Source organism: Archocentrus centrarchus, chromosome 20 (assembly GCF_007364275.1).
Source record: "Archocentrus centrarchus isolate MPI-CPG fArcCen1 chromosome 20, fArcCen1, whole genome shotgun sequence".
In the NCBI taxonomy this organism is placed as follows: Eukaryota; Metazoa; Chordata; class Actinopteri; order Cichliformes; family Cichlidae; genus Archocentrus; species Archocentrus centrarchus.
In genome coordinates this window covers 14,043,267-14,065,517 of record NC_044365.1, presented here as the reverse complement: position 1 = coordinate 14,065,517, position 22,251 = coordinate 14,043,267, and the positions used below count along the sequence as shown (strand labels likewise).

The 22,251-nt window shown below is 38.9% G+C and overlaps 1 protein-coding gene across 3 annotated transcripts; it reads right to left on the bottom strand.

The window, feature by feature from the left end:
- Positions 1–1,134: 1,134 nt before the first annotated feature.
- rnpc3 (RNA-binding region (RNP1, RRM) containing 3) lies at positions 1,135–21,828 on the bottom strand. 3 transcript variants are annotated; one of them, XM_030756781.1, is made up of 16 exons: positions 21,640–21,755; positions 20,863–21,013; positions 20,717–20,764; positions 20,521–20,630; positions 20,281–20,370; positions 16,768–16,879; positions 16,054–16,122; positions 13,804–13,946; positions 12,605–12,730; positions 12,073–12,218; positions 9,244–9,426; positions 7,363–7,457; positions 6,557–6,615; positions 4,058–4,190; positions 1,618–1,695; positions 1,135–1,461 (listed from the first exon to the last, which is right to left on the bottom strand). In XM_030756781.1, the coding sequence occupies exons 2-15, from the start codon at positions 21,007–21,009 to the stop codon at positions 1,627–1,629; spliced, it is 1,530 nt and encodes a 509-aa protein (XP_030612641.1). In that variant the 5' UTR covers positions 21,010–21,013; positions 21,640–21,755; the 3' UTR covers positions 1,135–1,461; positions 1,618–1,626. The 3 variants fall into 3 exon arrangements, with proteins under 3 accessions (XP_030612641.1, XP_030612643.1, XP_030612640.1); XM_030756783.1 differs by having other exon boundaries at positions 21,635–21,742; XM_030756780.1 differs by having other exon boundaries at positions 1,136–1,461; positions 21,712–21,828.
- Between the last annotated feature and the right edge of the window lie 423 nt (positions 21,829–22,251).

Genomic DNA, 22,251 nt, shown 5'->3' with positions numbered 1-22,251 from the left:
TTGTGATTGGTGGCAGCGTATCAGTTAGTTACTTTAAGGTTTTACAGTGTAGCGAGCCCATTTTAAAATCAGGTTTCTTTTGCTTTGCTGTCAAATATGACAAGGAAGATGTAGTAATGTGTACATACTGTCATCCCCCACAAATGGCTATTCAGACGACTCTTACCAACACTGATCTACACCCTTATAAATCCACTTGATGTTGTATTCTTAGTTTTTGAATCTGCTTTCTTATTTCTGTTTTGGAGCACTTCCACAGGCTGTGCTTTAAACATTTGTCACGTCTGCGTTCAAGTTTATTAAAAAAAAAACAAAACAACCTATAATATAGTACAGTAGGTGTATTTGAAAACTCGATCTCCAACAACACCAACAGACTATGGGAGGCTCACATGTTACTGTGTGTGGGCAAACTGAGAAGAACAGCTCTAGCGAATACCAGAAAAGATACAATGTAAGCCTTGTAAGGATCTGACGCATTGTACAAAATGTGTGGCTTTGGCTGCTCTGCATCTACTTTCAAACCACTCCAAGTTGGGGGAAAACTTAACATAAGGACAGTATCTCACATCAACAAATTAATGGTTTATCCTCTTTAGATGCCTAAATCATCAGCGACATCACAAACTTTGTGATTGACGTGCACTGAAGTACACTTCCAGTATTGGTTATACCTAAAGGACAAAAAACAATTTTATTTCCAAATCTTTCGATATGATGGCTGCTGAGGGGGAGAAGTTCACCCTCCATGGTTTACTCTCTATAATCACACAGATGGAGCCAGCCAGAGATTGTAAAGGTAAGCTAACCCAGTCCCAGCAATTTTCCACAGACTGCAGTCTGTTTGGTTTGTTTGCTGTCTCTTCAGGACTGTGAGCTTTTTTTTTTTTTCCCCCCACTGTTTTGACAGCCTACCATCTGCTTCAGAGCCAATCTCGATCTCATATAGCTTCCCCAGTCTGTATTTACTTGGCTGACAGGACTTCAAGTTTGGGACTAAAGATAATCAGTTATAAGAGTTTGACTGAAGTGTACCCACAAATGCTGACATGTGTTTGAGGCTATGATTGGAATAAAACATGACAAAAGTTATTTTAATAAAATATTTTATTTACTGACTTAAGAAAGGAAGAAAATCTCTGATGACCTCCACCTGAAATTCAGTCAAAAGGGCAGAAATCAATAAAGAAGTTTAAGATTCCAAAATAGCATCTGGTTATAAAGTCTGTGCTAAAATAAAAAGAAAACATTTTAGATAAAATAAGATACAATAGGCTAGAAAAAGAAACAAACAATAAATGTATACTACAACACATATAGTGCTGTTTCAAGATGCAGTTGTGCTACAACATCTACAATTAAACTGCCCCCCCCCCCCCCCCCCCTTTTGTTTTTCCAAAAGGATATGACAAAATAAGGATACACATGGTTCTGCTGGGCCACAATATCAAGCCTTGGTATCTTGAATAGATAAAGTGTAAACATAATTGTGAAGCAAAAACACCATTACAATAAATATAAGGCTTGTTCTATGCATACAGTGGCATAATGAGAAATTACAAATCATTCTGACGTTCTCTTTTGGAAACACTTTAAATGCTTGAGCGTCGTGCTCACCTGTAGAGCTCATCGCTGTTTTGGTCCTCTCTTGGTATCTGTGTTGTCCTGTTTTGGTCTTGCAGATCTAGCAAATTGCTGAGAATTTAAAGTTAAGGTTTGGAGCAACAAATATACTGCCACTCATGGCTAGTGGAATTCTAAACATGCAGATTCTTTTCTATAATTGTAATACACCAACAGGAAATTTTCACCAAATCCAAAACTTCACTGAGAAGTTCCATAATTAGAGATTCATTAATTACCTCATAGTCATATAGTGCAATTTATTTCTGAACTTGCACAGAGCAGCTTTAGGCCACATCGGCCTTCTTCCTTGTGACACTCGGTGCCTCGTATGAATTTAATCTGAGAAAAGGTCTCAGCTATTTGTTCATAAATGCCAGAAGACTTCTGGCCAAAATTGACCTTATAAGAGTTTGGGTCTCTTGGTTTCTTGAGGTTGCCTCACTTACTCGGGGACATAATTTGCCAATCATACAGCCTGATAAACTGCTCACCTTGTGTGACAGGTTAAATAAAGAGAGAAGACCCAAATGTGTGGAAGACTGTGACTGTACCGTTTTCTGCTAATAAACTTCATAGACTCCAATGAGTGAGGATTTTATACTGTGTTTTTTTCCCGCTCGCTAATTTTGCAGCTCTTTGAGGAGTCAGTGGTGAGCGCCATACTGCAGTCTCAGGTAAACAGATATTGTACTGAATGAACCTCAACTCACTTTCTGCTCCTGCAAATTGACTTAAAAAAAGCCCAAAAACTATCAAATATAAACTTAGAATACTTTTTACAACCTTTTTAAGCAAACTAGCCAATCCAAGAAACATTTCTCAGAGTAAAGCACTAATTATCTAATAAAAATTATTATTATAAAATCACATTTTGGAATTTTGCTTCTATTGCTCAGAGTTGGATGAGAACACTGACCCCAAGCTTATTTGTGAAGCCAGCGGCCACTTAGCTTCGCATGACGACTGAATAGTGGAAAAGTGAGGCAACTGTTTATACTACCTGTTTACCTGGTAGGCCCTTAACTTCCAGTCTTTATGCTAAGCTAAGCTTACTGGCTGCAGCCTCCACCTTCAAATTAATTTTTTTCATACAGACATGAAAGTTATGTCAATCTTCTCATCCAACTACTTAGAAGAGAAACCAATAAATGCAGTCACAAACAGTCAAGCAGCTGTGACTGACACAGAGGTAAGCAAACAGAGGTAAGTAATGCAGCACTGCAATCTAAAGCCAGGTAAAAGGTAACAAAGTTGCAATTTCAACTGAAAGACTGTTGGCCAAGCTAATTTCTCTGACTGCTGTTTGAGTTCGGACAGTGTTTTGATTCCTCCATCAACCAAGAGGACATCGAAATAACTATGGCTGTGGATAATACGATTTCCCAGCCCACTTTCTCAGTTTATTGGACAGGCAGCAGAATACACTGTCTAACAACTGTTTCAGGACAGGTGTAGATAATATCTTTATATTATCTTTATATTATATTCAGGTTTTGACTCATTGAGATTTTGCCTTTTTTATATTCTACTTTAATAAGCTCCCACTGAATGTTTCTTTAGCTTTCTGAGCTATTTTGTTTTTTGATATGGATTTATTTTATTGAGCAAGGTTGTTTCTCCCACTTTGGCTTCTGTAACACAATAATTTCCCACCTTTTGGAATAGATAAAGTATATCCTATCTCATATTAATATCTTCTGACATACAAAGCCCAAAGAGCTTCATTTTGCAAAACTAGTTACGCAGTGGCTAAATTACTATAAATATGAATAAGACTGAATTGAAACTGACAGACAAAAATGTTACTTTTTCTTTTTTACCTGCAAATAATACAGCTAAATGCAGGGCAACACCTGAAGTTAATTATGCCGCAGACCTCTCAGTTCATTCTTTAAGCTGAAAGTCTAACATGCTGTCGCCCAGCTAATTGGCTGCGGGATGCACATTAAAACACCATCAAAATCAATAGCCCTGTTCCATTAGACAAGTTCAAAAGTGGATGCACGGTTATGTCTGTAAAGGGGAAGAAAAACAGGTGGTGCCTCAGAGCTGCCAGAAATTAGACGGTATCCTCCTGAAGGTACCAAGGACCAAAGCCAAAACCACATCTGTCAAAGGGAGTGCCCCCCCATGATAACTCATCTCTCAACTGCCCCTTAATGTCTGTACCACTTTCTGTATGTTCACATACATGTCATAGCTACCTTAGATTCATTTCCTTCTATTTGCCCTATGTTTTTGCCTATTCTATAATTATAATGATTTAGACATTAGTGTGCATTCTTATGGGTATTTAAAAATATAGTTACAGTGAACTTTATATACATCTGCTTGTAAATCAAGCCTTACACACCAATGAACTAAATCCTACTAAATATCAGTGCAACCTGAATTTACACTTTGTCTTTGTTTCATTTGACAAAAAGGATACAACAACCAGAGGCTTGTCATAGAGTACGTAGCCGTTGGTTTCCTGCAGGGCTTTCTCTGCACTCTGCACACTGGGGAGTCCCACAAAGGCCTGCCCTTTCATCCGCCCCTCCTTCATTAACACAATGTCAAACCTATGGAACAGGAATAAGGACACATCATTATCATTCAAAGCTCGTGGCCTGGCCGACTCAACGTTAAGCTCTGGCTTTTCAGCATTACAAAAGGAAAATGTTATCTACCACTGCGAGCTCATGAAACAGCAGCTGTCGGTCATGTGTTAGTGAGACCCAGCAACCTGCAGGTTTTTCTTCCAATTAAATGATTCGACTGAGTAGCTATTTAGACCACAGAATAATTGAAACTCTATACTGAAGTGCAATCTTTTACCAAAATATTAGGCAGCATGCTCTACTGTCCAACTACGCTACCATTTTCCTGTGAAAACGTCAGGTCTGTCCAGCAGTGTTTTATAGAGACCTGTGCACACAGTGTAACCTGAAGAACTGAATCTCTCTTCTTTATTTCTAATCATTTGGCAACATCAGGTAAGCAGATGGACAGAAAAGCTAGTTGACTAAATCATTATTTTAAAGGTTGACTTAATCAATAAGTACATGCTAATGACAAACAGCTGTGTGATCACACATTAACAATTTAAAAATACGTGATCACAAAGAAATTTAGAGGCAACAAGTCGACGCTGACTGTGACTGAGCAGCTGCAGACAGCTGACAGCCCTTTCAACCTCCATTCAAGTTTACCCTACTCTATTAGAGATCAGTTTTACTGTCTTATATTTTAATTTTATTGAAATAAGTTACATTCATCCCAATTCCAAAAAAACCTGGATACTGTGCAAATTGTAAATAAAAACAGAATGCAATGATATACAAATCTCATAAACCCATATTGTATTCACAAAAGAGCATAAAAAGCAAATCAAACATTTGAACGGAGAAAATGTAAGATTTTAATATTAGCATATTTTGAATTTGGTAGTTGCAACACAGCTCACTAAAAACAGCTGAAGGAACATTTTGCAACTAATTGGGTTAATTGGCAACAAGCCAGCAACATGACTGGGTATAAAAAGAGCATCTTACAGAGGCAGAGTCTCTCAGAAGTAACAATGGGCAGAGCTTCACCAATTGTGGAACAATTTCAGGATAATGTTCCTCAACATAAAAATTGTGAAGATGTTGAAGATTTCAAAATCAACAGTACGAAATACCATCAACAGATTCTGAGAATCTGGAGAAATCTCCGCATTTCATGGCTGAAAAATCAATATTGGATGACTGTATTCTTGAGGTCCTCAGATGGCACTGCATTAAAAACAGGCATGATTCTGTCATGGAAATTTCTGCATGTGCACAGGAACACCGAACCATGCCATCCACAAATGTAGGTTAAAGCTCGATCACGCAAAGAAGAAGCCATATGTAAACGTGAGCCAGAAAGGTCACTGCCTACTCTGGGTCAAAGCTCATTTAAAATGGACTGAGGCAAAAGTGGAAAACTGTTCTGTGATCAGACAAATTGAAATTTTAAATTCTTTTTGAAAAACATGGACGCCAAATCCTCCAAACTAAAGAGGAGAGGGACCATCCAGCTTGTTATCAGTGCTCAGCTCAAAAGCCTGCACCTTTGATGGTATGGAGGTACATTAGTGCTTATGGAATTCTGGAAAGGCAATTTCAATACTGAAAGGTATAGACAGGTTTAAGCGCAATGTATGCTCCCATCCAGACATCTTTTGCATATTTCAGCAAGGCAATGCTAAACTGCACACCACATCGATTACAATGCCATGGCTTTACAGTAGAAGAGTCCAGGTGCCTGCAGTCCAGGCCTATTTCACCAGTTGAAAACATTCTGCGCATCATAAAACAAAAATATGACAAAGAATGAACGTAACTGAAGTCTAACGACAGCAGCTGTGCTGTTTATTTAGCTAGACTAACATTTAAGATCAAATTTTACAAGGAAAGTTACGTGTGTTCTCTTTCACTTGAGTCCCAAAGAGCACCAACTGTGTAAGACAGAACTCTTAATCGAGGTCTTAATTCACTAATTTAAATCACATATTGTAGTAAACTCCAAAAAAGCCAATAAACAAATCATAATTGAAAAGCAAGTTACTAAACTGAAAAACTGATTGGCTGACAGAGCTCCTTCTTATCAGCTGAATCTGTGTTCAGAGTCTGTCCTCAACATAAGCTCGGTTTGATGACTCAGGTAGAATATTCATTTGAAGTACTGCTGATGCACAAACATAAAAACGTCCCTCGTGATCTCTACATCAGTTTAGGTACTTATTAATAACACAAGACACAGTCAGCATGAATAACTAAAAACTCTCAGGAGAAAGTGACAAATTGCTAAAGTCAAAAAATAGCTCATGAAGAGAAACGGGGGGGGGGGGGGGGGGGGGGCTCACAAGTTGTGTTAATAAGAAGAAGTAAAGATATGATAAAGAAAATTGATGTTAACATACATGTTTCTCTCCTCTTCTGACAAAGGGTTAATGTATCTCCCATAGATGTATTTCAGGTCCTGGAAGAAAAATGAGACAAACAGATAATGATTTTATATTTTTGTAACACATCGTTACAAAATGTAATAAATCTTAACACATAATATTGATGACACATCTGCTTCGCACATAACTGGGTCTCCCCACTGTGATCTAGAAGGTAGAAAAGTAGCTTATTGGATAAATCCGCTCAACACAGAGTTATTAGTGGAGGTTAAGGCAGCCTGACCTTCAGGTGAGCCCAGACACATGGAGAGCACTTTTGCCGCCACCTTCACTAGGATTGTTAGTCATAGCTGTGAGCTATGGCTAACAATCCTAGAAAGGAAGGCCTATGAATTCACCTAACAGTTTGTGTATCGAGTGTAAGGGAAGAAATATCACTATTTTGCCAGGAAGCACAGAGCCAAACAGTGGCAATGAATGACATCACCCTGTTATAACACATTGCAAGAACACGTTTTATGAGGTAGTGGTATCTGTTAATTGTAGCCCAAGCAACTGTCATTATTTGGCAACAGCACTAGCTGAAGAACAGTAAGGCTGGAGCAGGTGTGCAACACCATCACTGGAAACACATCAGTCCATGAATGGTTTAAGCTTAGCAATAGTGCAGCTATCATGGTGCTGCTGTGAGAAGAAATTTTTGAAGATAACTGATGCTGTGTCACTCAAATATACAGGAGGGTCATAGACATCTGTGAAAGAGAAGTCCAGTAAACCAGACAACCATATAAAAGTGTGCCAAGAGCTAAAATTGGACCTACCTTCTCCTCCACTTGCTTTGCAATGTTCTTCACGTATAGTCTGCAGGTTGGCTCGCCAGGTTCATAATTTTTAAACACAGACATCCTTTTTATCTCTGTTTTAAAAGAGAGAAGGAGGGGGGGTGCCTTGATGCAAGGTGAATTTCAAAAAACAGGTACAAAGGATCACAGAGATGCCTATACCAAAAATTTAAATAAATTCAAAGTCGTCGCAACTCAATACCATCCGCTCAATGTTTTATTTAAGACAGAATGGAGAAAGAACTAGACTTTGAATTTCTCCAAGACCTTAAAGCAATGATTACATGTGTGAACTTGTTTTTGACTGTAATTGGACATAGCTTGGTGCATGTGTGTTTGTAAAAACATACCTGAATGAGGTGTCAGAAAGTGAGGCTAAGAAAGGACAATAGTCTTTCTCGCAAAGTATTAGTTACATAGTGTAGCTATTTGCTAAAGAGAAGGGTTATATTTGCTATCATGCCAACAAAGAATGACAGCATTTGAAAGTGTCTCTGCCCTGAAGCTGAATTTGTCCTGGAATGCCCTGTAAAGCTAAGCAGACCTAAAAATGAGGTTGACAGTTCTCAGTAAATCACTGGATAAATTGTAAATAATACAACAACTTTGGCTGCTTCCCTTGCCACAAGGGGTCACCGCAGCGGGTAGCTCCACATGTTTGATTTGGCAGTTTTATGCTAGATGTCCTTCCTGACGCAACCCTAGAAGCACAAAAACTGTCCTCCAAAGGGGATCTGTATTTCCGGTGATCTTTTGCTTGCTAAGCGAATGTGTAAACCACTACAGTATGGAGCCTACACCAAGTATTACAGTATCAAGTTCAAATTCATTGAGCCCTTTAGAACCAATGTTTATAAAGGCGGACTGCGTCAATGGGACTGAAAACATTTTGCATTCAAAAAATAGCACGAGTATAATATTAGACAGTCACCGTTAGTAGAAGCTGGTTAGAGGCAGAGTTTTGCAATGCCAGAAGAAAATTATGTTCCATATTTACCACCAGTTCCTCTTTCTCTGAAGACTTTCAAGGCAGCTTTTTCCACAATTTGCACTTCTTTTTTTTATGCTTAGCCATGATGCCTCTCAGCTAACTGACAGTTTATGCTAATATGTATTTCAAAGTATCTACTGCTTCTACTGTTCTTCCATCTAAACAAAAGAGGGAATCGGAATATATTACAGCTCTTTAAAATGGAAACTACACACTTTTGGAACCTGATGGAGCTACTGTACTATTTGCAATATACAGCACAAACAGAACAAACTGTTACTGAGGAAAAACCAAAAACAAAAAGATTACTGTAAAAATGCACCTAACCTAAAACCTGTGCCTTCCAACACTTTTTAATGTTTCTTATTGATTTAGAAAAATCTGTTGCCTGCTTTGTGTTCTTTTGCCCTGTATCAAATCACTAGATCGTGACAAGATAAGTTGGCATTCAAACCAAGTAACTTTTCCGCTGTGAGTCAGCAGTGAGACCTTGTGTTAAATGCTCATTTTTACTCTATGAAGAGCTATTTCTACTGTGATTATCCACATCCGAGAGCAGGGAACAAGGGCTGACTGACTGATGAATGATTTGATGGGTATGAAAATGATGTGACTTATATCCTATGGCCTTTGCAGTCACCAGATCACAACCCAATTAGACACATACTAAAGATTTCAACCCACACGCTAAACAGCACTCTCCACCAACATAATTAGAACACCAATAAAGGGTGTTTCATTCCTACAAAGACTTAGAATCCATGCCAGGGTGCACTGAAGCTGGTAGTATGTGGTGGCACAACCCCTTACTGAGAGACTTTATGTTGGTTTTCCCTTTAATCTGTCACATTTTTCTGTATTATATTTACCATCTCTTGACAGCCGTCCTTTCTCTAGCTCCTTCCTAGAGATGACATCTGACATGAGATCCTGCTCGTTGTCATCGTGCTCCTCCTGCTGCTTTGATGCCTGAGTGCTGAAGTAAAGCTTCCCAAAGCCTTTAGCCTCTGCTTCCTCCTGATTGCTGCTGGGGGTGATCTCGCTCTGATCCACTTGAACGGAGGAAGTTAAAGGAGAAAGGTGTAGCATGTTAAAAACCTGTGTATCAGATTGTTATATTAATTATGCATGTATTTTTCATGTGCCACCAAGTTAGATCTGCTGAACTGCTTTATGGTATCAAACAGGAGGATGACACACTCCCTCTAGCACAGTTGAAGTTTTCAAAGTGTTTACCAGTAGCAGATGGCGAAATAATCACTTCCAAAATGTTTATCCTCTTCAGTAAACAACACAAGCTCGGGATGGGAGGCGGGAAGCAAATCCTCTTGGTCACAATTAGTTTAACATATTGATATTTAAATTTCTCACTGTGGAATCACTATAATCTGAGTTGTAAATAAAGCTTCTTTTATCAGGGTTTAATACAACAAATACAAAATAAAATGTGAAAGGTGAAAATTGGTGGCGCTGATGACTGGAAGACGAGTAAACACGAGCACATTCAGTCTATGCGAAATAAAGAACTGTAATCAAAATTCCCTCCTGTTTTGCAAACACGAGTTTGAAAGGCAGTTGGAAGGATAACTCTTTTGAGGAGCGCATGAATGCACACACACATGTTGTAGATGGAATTACTAAGAGCAGTGAGCCTCTACAAATCCGGGAGGGGGGGCTTGTCATCCACATAAGGTATATGTGTGTGTGTGCACTAGAGCAAGAAGCGTTGGGGAGCTTTTCTGATACACTCTCTGCAGAGAGAACTAGATCACTGCTTTCAAAATTATCCTCCTCCTTATCTACCCCCCACCTCCCCTTTTCATTTAAATGGCTTGTTTATCGGATCCCACACCTCCACTTCCCCAAAACAAGACTAATCCAAAAAGCCACCTGTCATAGTTTATCTTTCCCCTGCCTTTAGGAAATCTTTTGTGTTTGACTTTGAGATCTATTTTATTTCGCAGAGACTTGCCAGAGAGTGAAGTTGTAGCTAGAGAGAAGGGAGATAAGGCAAACAGGGAACTGCACAGCTGACAAGTAACACAGACTGTGCCCTCAATGACATTTGCTCATACAGATAATGGTTAAACCTTTTTGGTGGGAGTTTCTTCTGTGATATACTGCTGTGTAAGACTCGGCTCTGACTTCACCCATGCTGCGGCTTTAACTTATGTCAATAGGAACATCAAAACACCTCCTGCATCAATGTGATAATAAACATGATGAATAGTAAGAACTAAATCCTTACACTACCTTTCCTCCACAGAAGGAAATAAGCAAACCTATCGTCTTTAAAGTTTTTGTAATATGTTTGGAGACTATAGCATTGGTCAGATTTATCTTAAAAGTAGCTATAACAGTAGCTTTCTGTATTACTTAATACAACTTAGCCTTTATTTCTCGCATGCTAGGGATGTAACAAGGTTAGTGGTTCGATCCCCAGTCCTCTCCCAAAAAAATAACTGAAAAAGTGCCAGTCCATTTACTATCTGTACCACAGCGTTAATCCCCTGATCATCACTTCCAGTTTACCATTTACTGAAATGATCTTACAGCTTTCAGCAGACTATCATGCTTTATCCATGCATTAGTAGCGAAGCGTAGCTAACTAATCAACACTGGCAGCTGACTAATTAACATTGCATCATCATATAATTCTCCTTGCTGCTGTTACTCAAAGTCGTCAATAACCCTATATTGAAACACACGCTACTTATGCAAATGTGAAATGTGCTGTTAATTTAAAAAAAATAAATAAATAAATCATTAAACAGACGCTCAGTTAAATTTCATGTTTCATGGCAAAGCTTAAATAATATTTAGCTACAGCTAACTACAGTGATGAAGAGTTCCCTCTATTTCTTTGCCATCATGTAATCCACCTGATGTGTATCTGCCACATAATCTTTCTGGTTTGTCTGCATTTAAATTCACTTTTAGAGCATCTATGTCTTTATAGAGTTTATTAGTAATTTAATGAGAGCTCAATAGCTCTGGCATGAATACATAAATAAATATCTTAATTCTGATAATGATATTTATAAATACATCTAAGCCATTTGGATTGGACTGCAAACAAGTATTTTAAGTACCTTAACATTTAAATAATTTAAAACATACAATTTACTGGGTGAAATTATCCTTGTCGTCCTTTAATCCTTTAATCATATTATGTTACATTGATCATAGACTATGCCTCAAGCTTTTATGTCTTGTGCATCACTAAACACAAAATTAGGATCTTGCGAGCTATTTGTTGCTGGTGGACGACTTCTTGTCCAAGTTCCTGTTCAAAGAGTAACTCCTGTTAAGTTGCTTCTTTGCAAAGTCATTACTCAAGCTAAAATAAAAAAGTTCATTAATTTCAAACAATTTTAATAACTGGGACAAAAAGTCTCAATTCCATTACGTGCTTTCTTTTACTATTTCTGTGAAGTGGTTATTTTTCACCCTTCAACAACAGCATCCTCGCTTTGGTCAGCTCTAAAAATCACACCGCCGTGAATTTCTACAACCGATTAACCACTCTAAACCTCTCAAAGGTCGAGCTCCTTGTTTCCTCTTTATATTACTGCAAACTGAATATCTGTTGATCTTCAGCAGAAAATTGAGACATCAGTTTGGACTCAACAAAAAAGCCAAATCAAGTTAAACCAGTCAACGTAATTGACAGTAGAAATCACAGGGGGGAGGATTACCTTTGCCTTCGTCGTCATCAGGCTGACCTGGCCTACTTCCTTCAACAACAGCTACCACATCTGGAGCTGAAATGCGGAATTCGATTTTCCTCGGACCGCCGGGGTGGGGCTGCTCAAACACATCCGAGGGCTGCAGCGCTGGAGCACTGAGGACAACAGAGACAATCATCACTGCCCTCAATAGCAATCTCTAAAAATAACCTACAATAAAACTGGCTCCTGAGCTCCTTATGGTTCAGCATATTTTGTTCTGGTCAACCAGAGATATTTCCCAGTCCACAACCGTGTGGCCAGGAGACTGTGTGTATGTGTGTATTTATAGTTTAGTAACAGAGTGTGTGGTCTATCATTAAGGGAGTGCGTGTGTGTGTGTGATGCTGAAACAATAAGTCTCCAAGCCGCACAAGGCTGTGTTTATGAGGAAGACTTATTGTCTGGAGGTTTCTGTCCTCTGTTTTTAGCTGCTTATGAATACTGTCTTGAGATGAGCTATGCGTGAGGACTGTGACATGCATGAGTGCCTTTGATCTACCTCTGAGAGTCTGGTTTGGGAGCATAGAGTAGATCCTTGATCTTGGGCTTCTTTCTTTTTGAAGCTGTTTTTGGTCTCAAGGGTCTTTTGCATGCTTGGTTGACCAGGCCCATCAGACGAACAATCCTGAAATAAACCAGGCATAGGGAATAAGACGGAAAATTGTTTAACTCGGTCAAAAAAAAATATATCCATACACTGGAATTTAAAAGATTTCCTTTCAGACCTATGAAACTAATACATGTATCACACGTTTGCAAATGTGTCTGAACCTGCATATGTAATCAGATTAAGAAATGTTTAAAAAAAAATATCTCCAAATCTATATTCAGACTTGCAAGTGTGCAGATGTGTAGAAGGATCATTGGATCATTCATTGATTTTTCCAAGACTGGAGCTCAGCTGCAGGGTTGGGACATCACTTTGGTGGAGATTGCCTTCTAACACATCAGTCTAAAATCTCCCATAGGTGGTCAACTGGGAGGAGACCTGGTGACCGCAAAGGCCACAACATATGATTCACATCAGTTTTTCACTCATCAGACCATTCAGTGAGTCCTCAGACCCTAACAATAGGGACACTGCTATTCTGTAAGCTACCACTCCCATCAGGACCAAAATGTTTCATCACAGGATAAAGGTGGTCACTCAGACCAACTTTATATCAACTGGCAGTGACCCAAACCATGCCAGTATGATTCCACCCGCACCTGGTGAATACCCTCAATGTGAGGTTCAAAGAATCATGTTTGGCCTTTTATTTTGTCACTTGTCGCTAGATCTGAAGTGGAGCCAAATTTGAATGTCAAAAAAAAAAAAAAAAAAAAAAGGGGCATACAATCTGTCTGAGTTTCAACTAATGACTTGTCTGTATTTTCAGCACTTAGACCAAAATACTTTGTCTTCAGGCATTAATATCGACATATGCATTTACAGATTTGTGGATCTCCGCATGCATACTTAAAAAAAATGACAGGGAATGAGATACAAATATAAAAGTCTCCACACACACTTGCAACTAATTCTGCTACAAAAGGCTCCCCTAAAAGTCGCTCCTATCTCTAAAAATGTTACTACTGATGAATGATAAGCTGATACACTGGCTTGACTGGTAGCTATTATAAGGTGCAAAACTATTTGAAAGCCAGTTTGATTGTCTCAAAATAGTGTTTGTGTTACACTCTTTATCTTCTCCTCACCTCTCTTTGTCTTCGTCATCTCCACTCTCATACTCCGATTCTTCCTCACTGCTCATTTCCATCTCCTCCTCTGGTAGAGGGGGGTAATCGGGAGGGAAGGGAGGAGGCATGGGGATGGGTGGAGCAGGAGGCAGGAGTTCAAACTGCAGGAAACAAAATGACATGGCTTAGCATACAAATGGCAGGAGTGATGGCTGATTGTGACTTTAAATTAAATCACAATATTCTGGGCTTTTACAAGGTCAAAGGAGAAGACTTTACAATAATAAAACTAACAATTATTATTATAGTTGATCAACCTGGTGATTAATTTCTCATTTTTAGCCTAATAAAATGTAAGAAAATGGGCACACAGCAGAAATGGCTCATACAACACATCAGAGGGAAAAAAAGGAAACCATTAGCAGAGCTGACCCCTCCCTCCAGACCCTATTAATATCTTTTTCTTTATGGTTTTGACATTTTGAACACTGACATTTTCTTGAAAATTGAACAACACTACTATACATCTGAACCATCACACGCATGTCAGTTACATACACTTAAATGTAAATTCTCTATTTACTTAAAAATACATTAAAGAGGTTCTTTGTCGCTGCTATTTTTGCACAAACTAGCATGTGTGGTGGCTGTTCGGGTGAATAAAAGTCTCCCCCTGCCTCTCTCACGGCTCATACAAGTGAGATGTTGTGACGTCCAATACATGCCACGCATACAGTTTATGAACCTTTCCATAAGGACTTTGAAATGATTACTCTTAATATCTAGTGTGATCTTAGCTAACATGTATAGACAAAAAGTCCAACTAAACTAATAAAACACACACACACTGTTTTACTTTTCATGCCTTTATTGAACACAGTGTGTGTAATCACTGACGGTGCAGGCTGGAAAAGACAAGTGAACTCCTGACTTTAATAATTAACAGACCCTCTAGCAGCAACAACCTCCATCAGACCTTTCCTTTAGCTGCTTCTGACACTTCCAAATGATTTTTGGAGTCTTTTTAAACCATTCTGCTTTATAAAACTCTTTCAGTCCATCAATATTTCTCGGAGGTCTCAATTAAACACCATTCCTCGGGTCATGCCACGGAATCTAAACCGAGTAAAGGTCAGAAATCTGGCTCGGTAGTTTTCTTCTTTTTTCATTCTTTTGTTGATTTACTTGTGTGCCTTTTTGTCACTGCCTTGTTGCATCACCGAGCCGCTCCTAAACTTCAGGGCAGGTACATCTGGCTTAAATTTCTCCTGTAAAATTTATTATTCCCTCAATGATTGCAAATTGTTGTGGAACAGCCAGTTGATTTATTATTTTTTATTTTCCTATTTTGCAAACTTCAAAAGGTGCATTAATGTGTTTTGTAGACTGCACTTAGGGGTGTCCTTCCATTAATGCAATTCTTCTTCAGTGTGGTTTTTGTTTGTTTGGTGTTTTTTTAAAGTGCTCACATGAAAAAGGATTTCACAAGTTTGCCAGGAGACTTCTGCAGGTGTTTTTTCTGTTACCCTTGGGTTCTTTTTCACTCTTGCAGAGTGAAAAAGAACCTCTTACAGAATTGCGCACACTGTGTTCTTGTGTGATCTTTGCCCACTTCACTTCAGCTAAAGTAGCAACCTGCCTTGAATTTGTCCTATTTGTAGCCACTTTGTCTTCCTGTTGTTAGAGCACATGCTTACTTATCTTTTCCACCCTGGAATGTAAATAATTACTCAATGTGTTATTTTTATGTTTGTGTGTTATTAGTTTAGTCAGACTGTGTCTGTGTGAAATTATGACTAACATGATCTGAAGACCTTTTATGAGTACTCGGTGAAGAAGTGCTGGTAATTCCAAAGAGTTTTTGCATCTGAAAGCATGTTATGAAATACTGAAAGTTTTCATGTGCAAAAAGTGACAATGAATAAATAAACTAATTAGTACATTTATATATATTTGTATGTGCATTTTTGCAAAGAAAATGTGAAATCCTAAATGAATACATTTCACCTAATTCATTTATCAGATTTTGCTGACAAGGTCCACACAAAACAGGTGTTTCTACACTGACGAACTTTCAATCTTGATCTTAGTATTTGGGGGGGGTTATAGGTTTTCCCCTTATCCATCAAGTATATTTTGTAAAACATAACACCTGCTTCTTTACAAAAGCATAAGTTTTCACTTTTATTATCAACTAACTTCTATCTCAACCACCTGGAAAGAGCTTTAGCCACATTTTGCATTCAGTAATCGTGTACAGAAGCTTACCATGGGTGGTCTAGCTGTGATTGGGCCAAAAGGACATGGCAAATTCATCTTGTTCATCAGATGGAGTACCTGTATAGTTGGAGATAGGAGTTTGAGAACAGTAAAGATTCATCTCACAAGCTGGGGAGGGGGCAGGTAATATAAATATATATTGCCGCTCTCAAACAGGCAGCCAGGAACTCGGGCCCCATATGTAAAACAGATTTTCAGGCTTTTGCATACAAATACGAGGATCAAGGTGAGATTGAGGCTCAAGTGAGATACCTACGGTGAAGCAGAGCACTGGGCAAGCTTCTCTGAAACACACTAGCACCACCAAGATGTTAACACGGGAAACAGCAGCAATTAAAAATCCAGGCAGCACGGCTCCCAGGGAAATGTTAAACCCATAACTCATGCCGCCCACTTATGGTTTATTATTAATACTTGCTCCCCAAATTGAGATTTAAAAGGCAAATGTTTGCTGTTTGATCTTTAAGAGCCTGGATGCAGTTCAAAAACCTCTGGGACACTTATTCCAGAATCATATTCCTATTTTACAATATAAATGTAAGGACTTGAAACGCTGTCACATTTGATGTTTTTTTTGGTTTTTTTTGTGTGTGCAAATTCCCGATTCCCTAAAGTGACTAAAGGGACATTATTACGGCCAGCATCTACATATCAAGGTAAAATAAAAAATGAAATGAAATAAAGGAAGCTGTATTTACTCACTTGAACATAAAACTTTGGCACACTCATGAGGGCATGCGTTATATTTGTCAGAATGCCATTAGAGGGTGGTGGATATAAATATTTCAAAGTGGGATTTGATTGAAACGTCAACCTGTAGGAGAGAGAGAGAGAGAGAGAGAAAGAGAGAAAAAGAGTTACTTTAAAGCTGCAACTCTCTGCCTTAAATACAATAACCCCTGCATCGAAAGCAGTCACGAGGAAAAAAAGAATGTATGGAAATTAGCGTGGAAACTACTGAATTTCTGAATAGATTTGAACACGCAATACTTCATCCATTTCAAATGAGTGAATAGAGATAAAGGTGATATACGCAACAAATTCAGTCATTTTCAGAATTTCTATACACAGAGCAGTCAAATGAAAAGAAGCATGTGCACGTCTATATTTATCGCACCTTCAAATCTAAAATTGGAATCCTGATTAGACACCAGTGATCCGAGTGTGCTCAGGGAATGACAGGTGGAACCGGTCCCAAGCCAAGAAATCCCAGAAACAGCTAAACTGCGGTTGGCCAATGACCAAACAGAAAAAAAAAGACCCAACCTTTTGGAAAAATGTGCTTTGTACTGAAAAGTCATTTTCAGGCGGAGAACCTCATACCAATTGTGAATCATGGAGGAGAAAACGTGTTTTTTGGGGTTGCTTCTGGAGCGAGGAGCTTGCAGTCACTGATTCAACTGGAAATTCTGCATCATACCAAGAAATGCTTGAAGATAATTTTAGGCCATCTGCCCCAAGAGTTAAAGCTGAACCAGAAGTGACTCTTTGAACTGGATGATGATCCTAAGAACACCAGCAAATCCACCAAGAAATGGTTTAGACGGGAGAAACGGGGAGGTTGTGGAATGGTCTAGTCAAAGCCCAGATTTAATCCCACTGAAATGTGGTGAGGGGATTTGAAACGGGCAGTACATGCAAGTAAAACCTCAAACATCTTGAGAATGAATGAATTTTGCATAGAAAAGTGGTCAAAAGTTAAAGCAAGAGGATGCCAGAGACAAGCAGACAATTATGTAACACACATGAATGTGCTAGTGCACTGTTCAAAGATAATCAAATGTCTGCTTGCTCAAATATATCTAAAAACTAAACACTTTCTATGGGATAAGCTTCTTCGCATGATTATACGTCAAAACAACTGTGACACATCAGCATGTGGCCCAGGCAGCGGGCTGCCTCTTGCTTGGTAGCCTATCATTAAGATGAAAAGCACAAGCCATGCCATGGCAGCACAGCGAGGCTTGTCCTGAGGAAATAAATTTCTTAAGGTGCCAATCTACACAGCGTGGGTCAACAAATTCAGCTATACTCAAGCCTTATGAGCAAAGACTGAAGGTAGGGAGTGTTCTGCCGCTAGGCTACAACAATCTTTTAGTTAGAGCTAAGGAGGTGTGTGAAATGGTAGCTTAACAGCCATCTAATTCACCTTCTTCATTATTTGATTTTGATTTGATTTTGTAAATCTGTCATCAGCAAGTCTCCGGCACTGAGCCTAAACACCACTTCTCCACTTAGTTGAAAAGCTACCAGAAGTTAAGAAGGGTTCTTAATTGCAGTTATTAGAATATTGACAGTAAACAGAATTAGTGCCCTGTGGTTGAATGCAGAGCCCGACCGATATAGGATTTTTAAGATCAATACTGATATTTGGTGATTTAAAAATTAGATTTTCTGATATATTGGCCATGATTTTTTTCTTTCAGACACACTCAACACAAAAAGATTTCCCTGACATTTGTAGTTATTTATTTACTTGACTTTAGTTGGATCAGCTAGTTGTTGCAGAGTGCCCTCTGGTGGACAAACTATGTAACATCAACACTCATAACACAGTTGAAGGGTGTTTCCTCCCATCTCTTCTTCACTTTTTAAAATTTTCATTTACCGGCTGTTGGAAATGCTGGTAATATCACCGGCCGATACTAGCAAACAACTAATAGCCGATAACATCAGTCCGCCAATAACAACGGACAGAATGCCTCTGCCAACCCAAGTTGCAGTTTGCATGTATGTGAAATGTGTAATACGATCAAACTGTTCCTTTTTGCTCTTAACTAATTAATGGCCAGGCGTTAGAAAATAGGAACAATAAACAACTCAAACACATAATGTCTTCAGCCACAGCTGTCATAATAAATCTATATTACGTCCTGTATCAGTGAAGTCAAAGTCAGCAAGAAAACAGAAGCTAAAAATCTTTAAAGTCAAGTCAGTAAATGTTAATTCAAATAACGGCGCTACTCTGGACCTTCCATTAAAAAGTTTAAGTACCTCTAGTCTCAACTCTGTAATGATTATGTGCATTATGATGTTAACGACATTATTATTGTTATATTACTATGCTTCCAAATAATAAAAAAGAATGAGATATAACAAAGAAAAAGACCAAAATTAATGTACTCATTTTCTTAATTGTTGGCATGTAATATTCCACAGAACAAATTCCAAAACTTCAATGTGTACAAAATAGAGTTCTAGCTTTTCTACTGACATAAAGGTTGAATTAACAAAATGATTAGAGCACTTCATTATTTTAGAGCCCCTTTTTAAACTTTTTTAACTTCCTTTTTTTTTTTTACATTTGTCACTGAATGCATTATTTAGTCCATAAAATGAACCAAAGAACAGAGAAAAACAGCAAACAGGAACATCAGAGTTCCTCTTCAAAAGATGCAAATAAAGGGAAAATAATAAAAATTTTAAAAAAATAATCAAATTTTACTATACAAAAGATGTGAAATATACTCTCTTTAATGCTGACTCATGCTGAATATAACCAATAAGTGCAGGTCATCTCAGTTTGTTACAAATCCAGCCTTTCTTCAAGCTCTAACAGACCAAACCTTAAAGCAAAAAACTCATCTGACCAGACAGAACATTTTCCCGCACATTTCTTGTGCAGACTAGTCTTAGAATATGCAGCTCTTAAGTCTGAGACTTGGTTGCTGTAGCTGCAGCGAGACAGACTGTCAGAAATGGAGTGAAAGGTATCAAAGACCACCTGGTCCCACCAACTGGCAGGACAGACGGCCTGTCAGGCGCTCAGTGGCGGCCTGGCTATCTAATTGGACACAAGGCATTTGACAGCTCCCAACTACAGCTCTCTGATTCTCATCCAGGTTTACTGTCAGCCAGCCTCCAGGCAGTTTCTGCATAGCCAAACTGACAACACTCTGACCGGGGTTTGGAGAACATGTGTCACACATGCATATTTTATTGAATAAGGCAAAGTTTGGGCAGGTAATGACTTACACACTTCAGGTAATGGGAGACAGGGCCTGTCACCAAAAGGCAGAATGTGATATAGTGTTGTTTTGGGATTTTTTTTAAACTTCACAAAATGGCAAGACTAGAAATCTACATTTTATCTAATGAATAATGCACTAGAGAATAACATCAGCCAAAAAAAGACAAAAAAAACAAGCGATAAAAATAAAATGCTTCCTTTGCTCGTGTCACACCAGCTTCATGATGACATGCTTTCATTCTTACCCAAGACTCGGCGAAACACCAGTCTCTATGATGGGAATATTTGGCTGTTTGCTCTCCTGCTTCTTCTTCTCTTCTTTGCCATTTTCACCACTGTAGAAAAGCAGAGGGGAAGTTCAGACCACTTCAAGGGATGCAATCCTCTGCAACTATCTGACAGACAGGTGAACAGCCCATTCCTTTCAATACAAAATGACCTGATATTTAAATTCTGTGCAGGCCAGGATTATTCAAACAGCTTACCTTTCAGACACTGGTGGGTCCCTTAATACTGTTATGTGATCTTGGCCTTTTGCAAACTCCACAATGAGTGTCTGATCAAGAATCTCTAACTGATGGAGCCTGCTAAGAGCCTAAAAGAGACATTATGGGGACTGAAGAGCACCATACAGGACAAAGTGAGAGAAAAATCAGAGGATGTCTCAAATAAACCTACTACCTTTGCTGCTGACTTCTCACTTCTAAATGCTGCAAAGGCTGCATGTTTCTGTGGAGATGGACAAACATGTTCAGACCGGCTCGCAACTCAGATGAATGTCAGGATGTGAACTATGGCTCACAGAACATCAGTGAGGAGCCACTTACCAACCGGCCCCTGTTTGAGAAGACCCTGACTGACTCGGCTCCGAAATACTTCAGGAGGTCCTCCTTCTCTTCCTTGCTGAGCTCCGCTGGTAAGTGGCGGACAAGCAGTGTTTTACTGCCATTTGTTTGGACCACGTCTTCAGTCATTTTGCTGCAGGACAGCAGGCAGAGAAATGGCAGCAAATTCACATCACAGAAACCTCAACCAGTGAGCAAAATTCAAATCTTGTCACCAGTGTTACCCACCACTCAATAAGCAACCCTTCACCTAAAAGATCTAATGCCTCTTGATACCTGCGGCCCCATTAATCAATATCTAAATCATGTAATTTGGCGCCAGTCTCCGCATACGATCCTATCCAACAGTCCTGCATCCAAACCCCGTGTGACTGTGGGAAAGGTGAAGATTAAAGCTAAACAAGCTGGCGCAGATCACCGTGATACTAACACTCATCTACTGACCTCAAACAAGCGTTAAAAAACACGAGAGAACTATTTTACTACAGGCTGAGCTGCAACGTTAATTCGGAGTGATTTATAGTAAAAAAGTTGGTATTTTCTATATATTTATAAAACAAAGGCTGCCGAACTAATGAATGAGTTGTAGTCGTTTCTAAATCAGCCGCAGCGATATGATATAGGACGTGCTGCCTTTTTGATAGTGAAGCAGAGTTAAATACCCCTTTCTTTCAATAGGTGTCCCACAATGACGGAGTCCTTACAGTAACTACTAATGCTGGGGCTGCACGGAGCTAAAGTTAAGTAAATTTACCTCACCCATTATATCTTGCCAGCGCCTATCTGAAGCGTGATAAAGGTATTAAAACACAAAACAGCGCTGAGCCGAACCTCAGTGAACGTCTCGGATCCCAAACCTGCCTCCAACAGAAGCCAGTAAACAAACCCCTTCCTGTATTCTCTTCTTCTTACGGCAATCGGCAGCATCAATAATGCGCATTATCGCCACCTTGTGGACTGGAGTACAGCTTAGTTACGAGCGTGAAATTGGGACTTCTGTTTGCTGTATAATTCTTCCTTATAGACTCTTCGTGTACAGAACAAGCGATAGATGTAAATATAATAAAAGGTACTTGCTGTAATATGTAACTCACTGAGGCGTCTGTCGCCAGTAATTTGAAAGCTAAGCGCCAATGTTTATTATGAAGGAAACACCGGAAGTACTTTTGTGTTATTACGTTGCTGTAGTCAATCAGTTTGACCGCTAGAGGGCATACACGGTAACAATGAATGGTTACTTTTGATATCGCAGCAAAGATTAAATGAAACTGTAGCTTGCATATTTACAATTAAATAAACTAATTTACTCTGTTCCTTTACAGTTATTTTCTGTCTGGTATTAGACGCAATTGAGGTTTTTATTTTATGTAA

Coding starts and splice junctions, on each gene's coding strand:
- rnpc3 (XM_030756780.1), bottom strand. CDS start 21,009: ATGACTGAAGACGTGGTCCAAACAAATGGCAGTAAAACACTGCTTGTC. Junction 16,880..20,280: donor GGTGTTTCGCCGAGTCTTGG/GTAAGAATGAAA, acceptor TCTCTCCTACAG/GTTGACGTTTCAATCAAATC. Junction 6,616..7,362: donor CAAAGCAAGTGGAGGAGAAG/GTAGGTCCAATT, acceptor TTTTTCTTCCAG/GACCTGAAATACATCTATGG.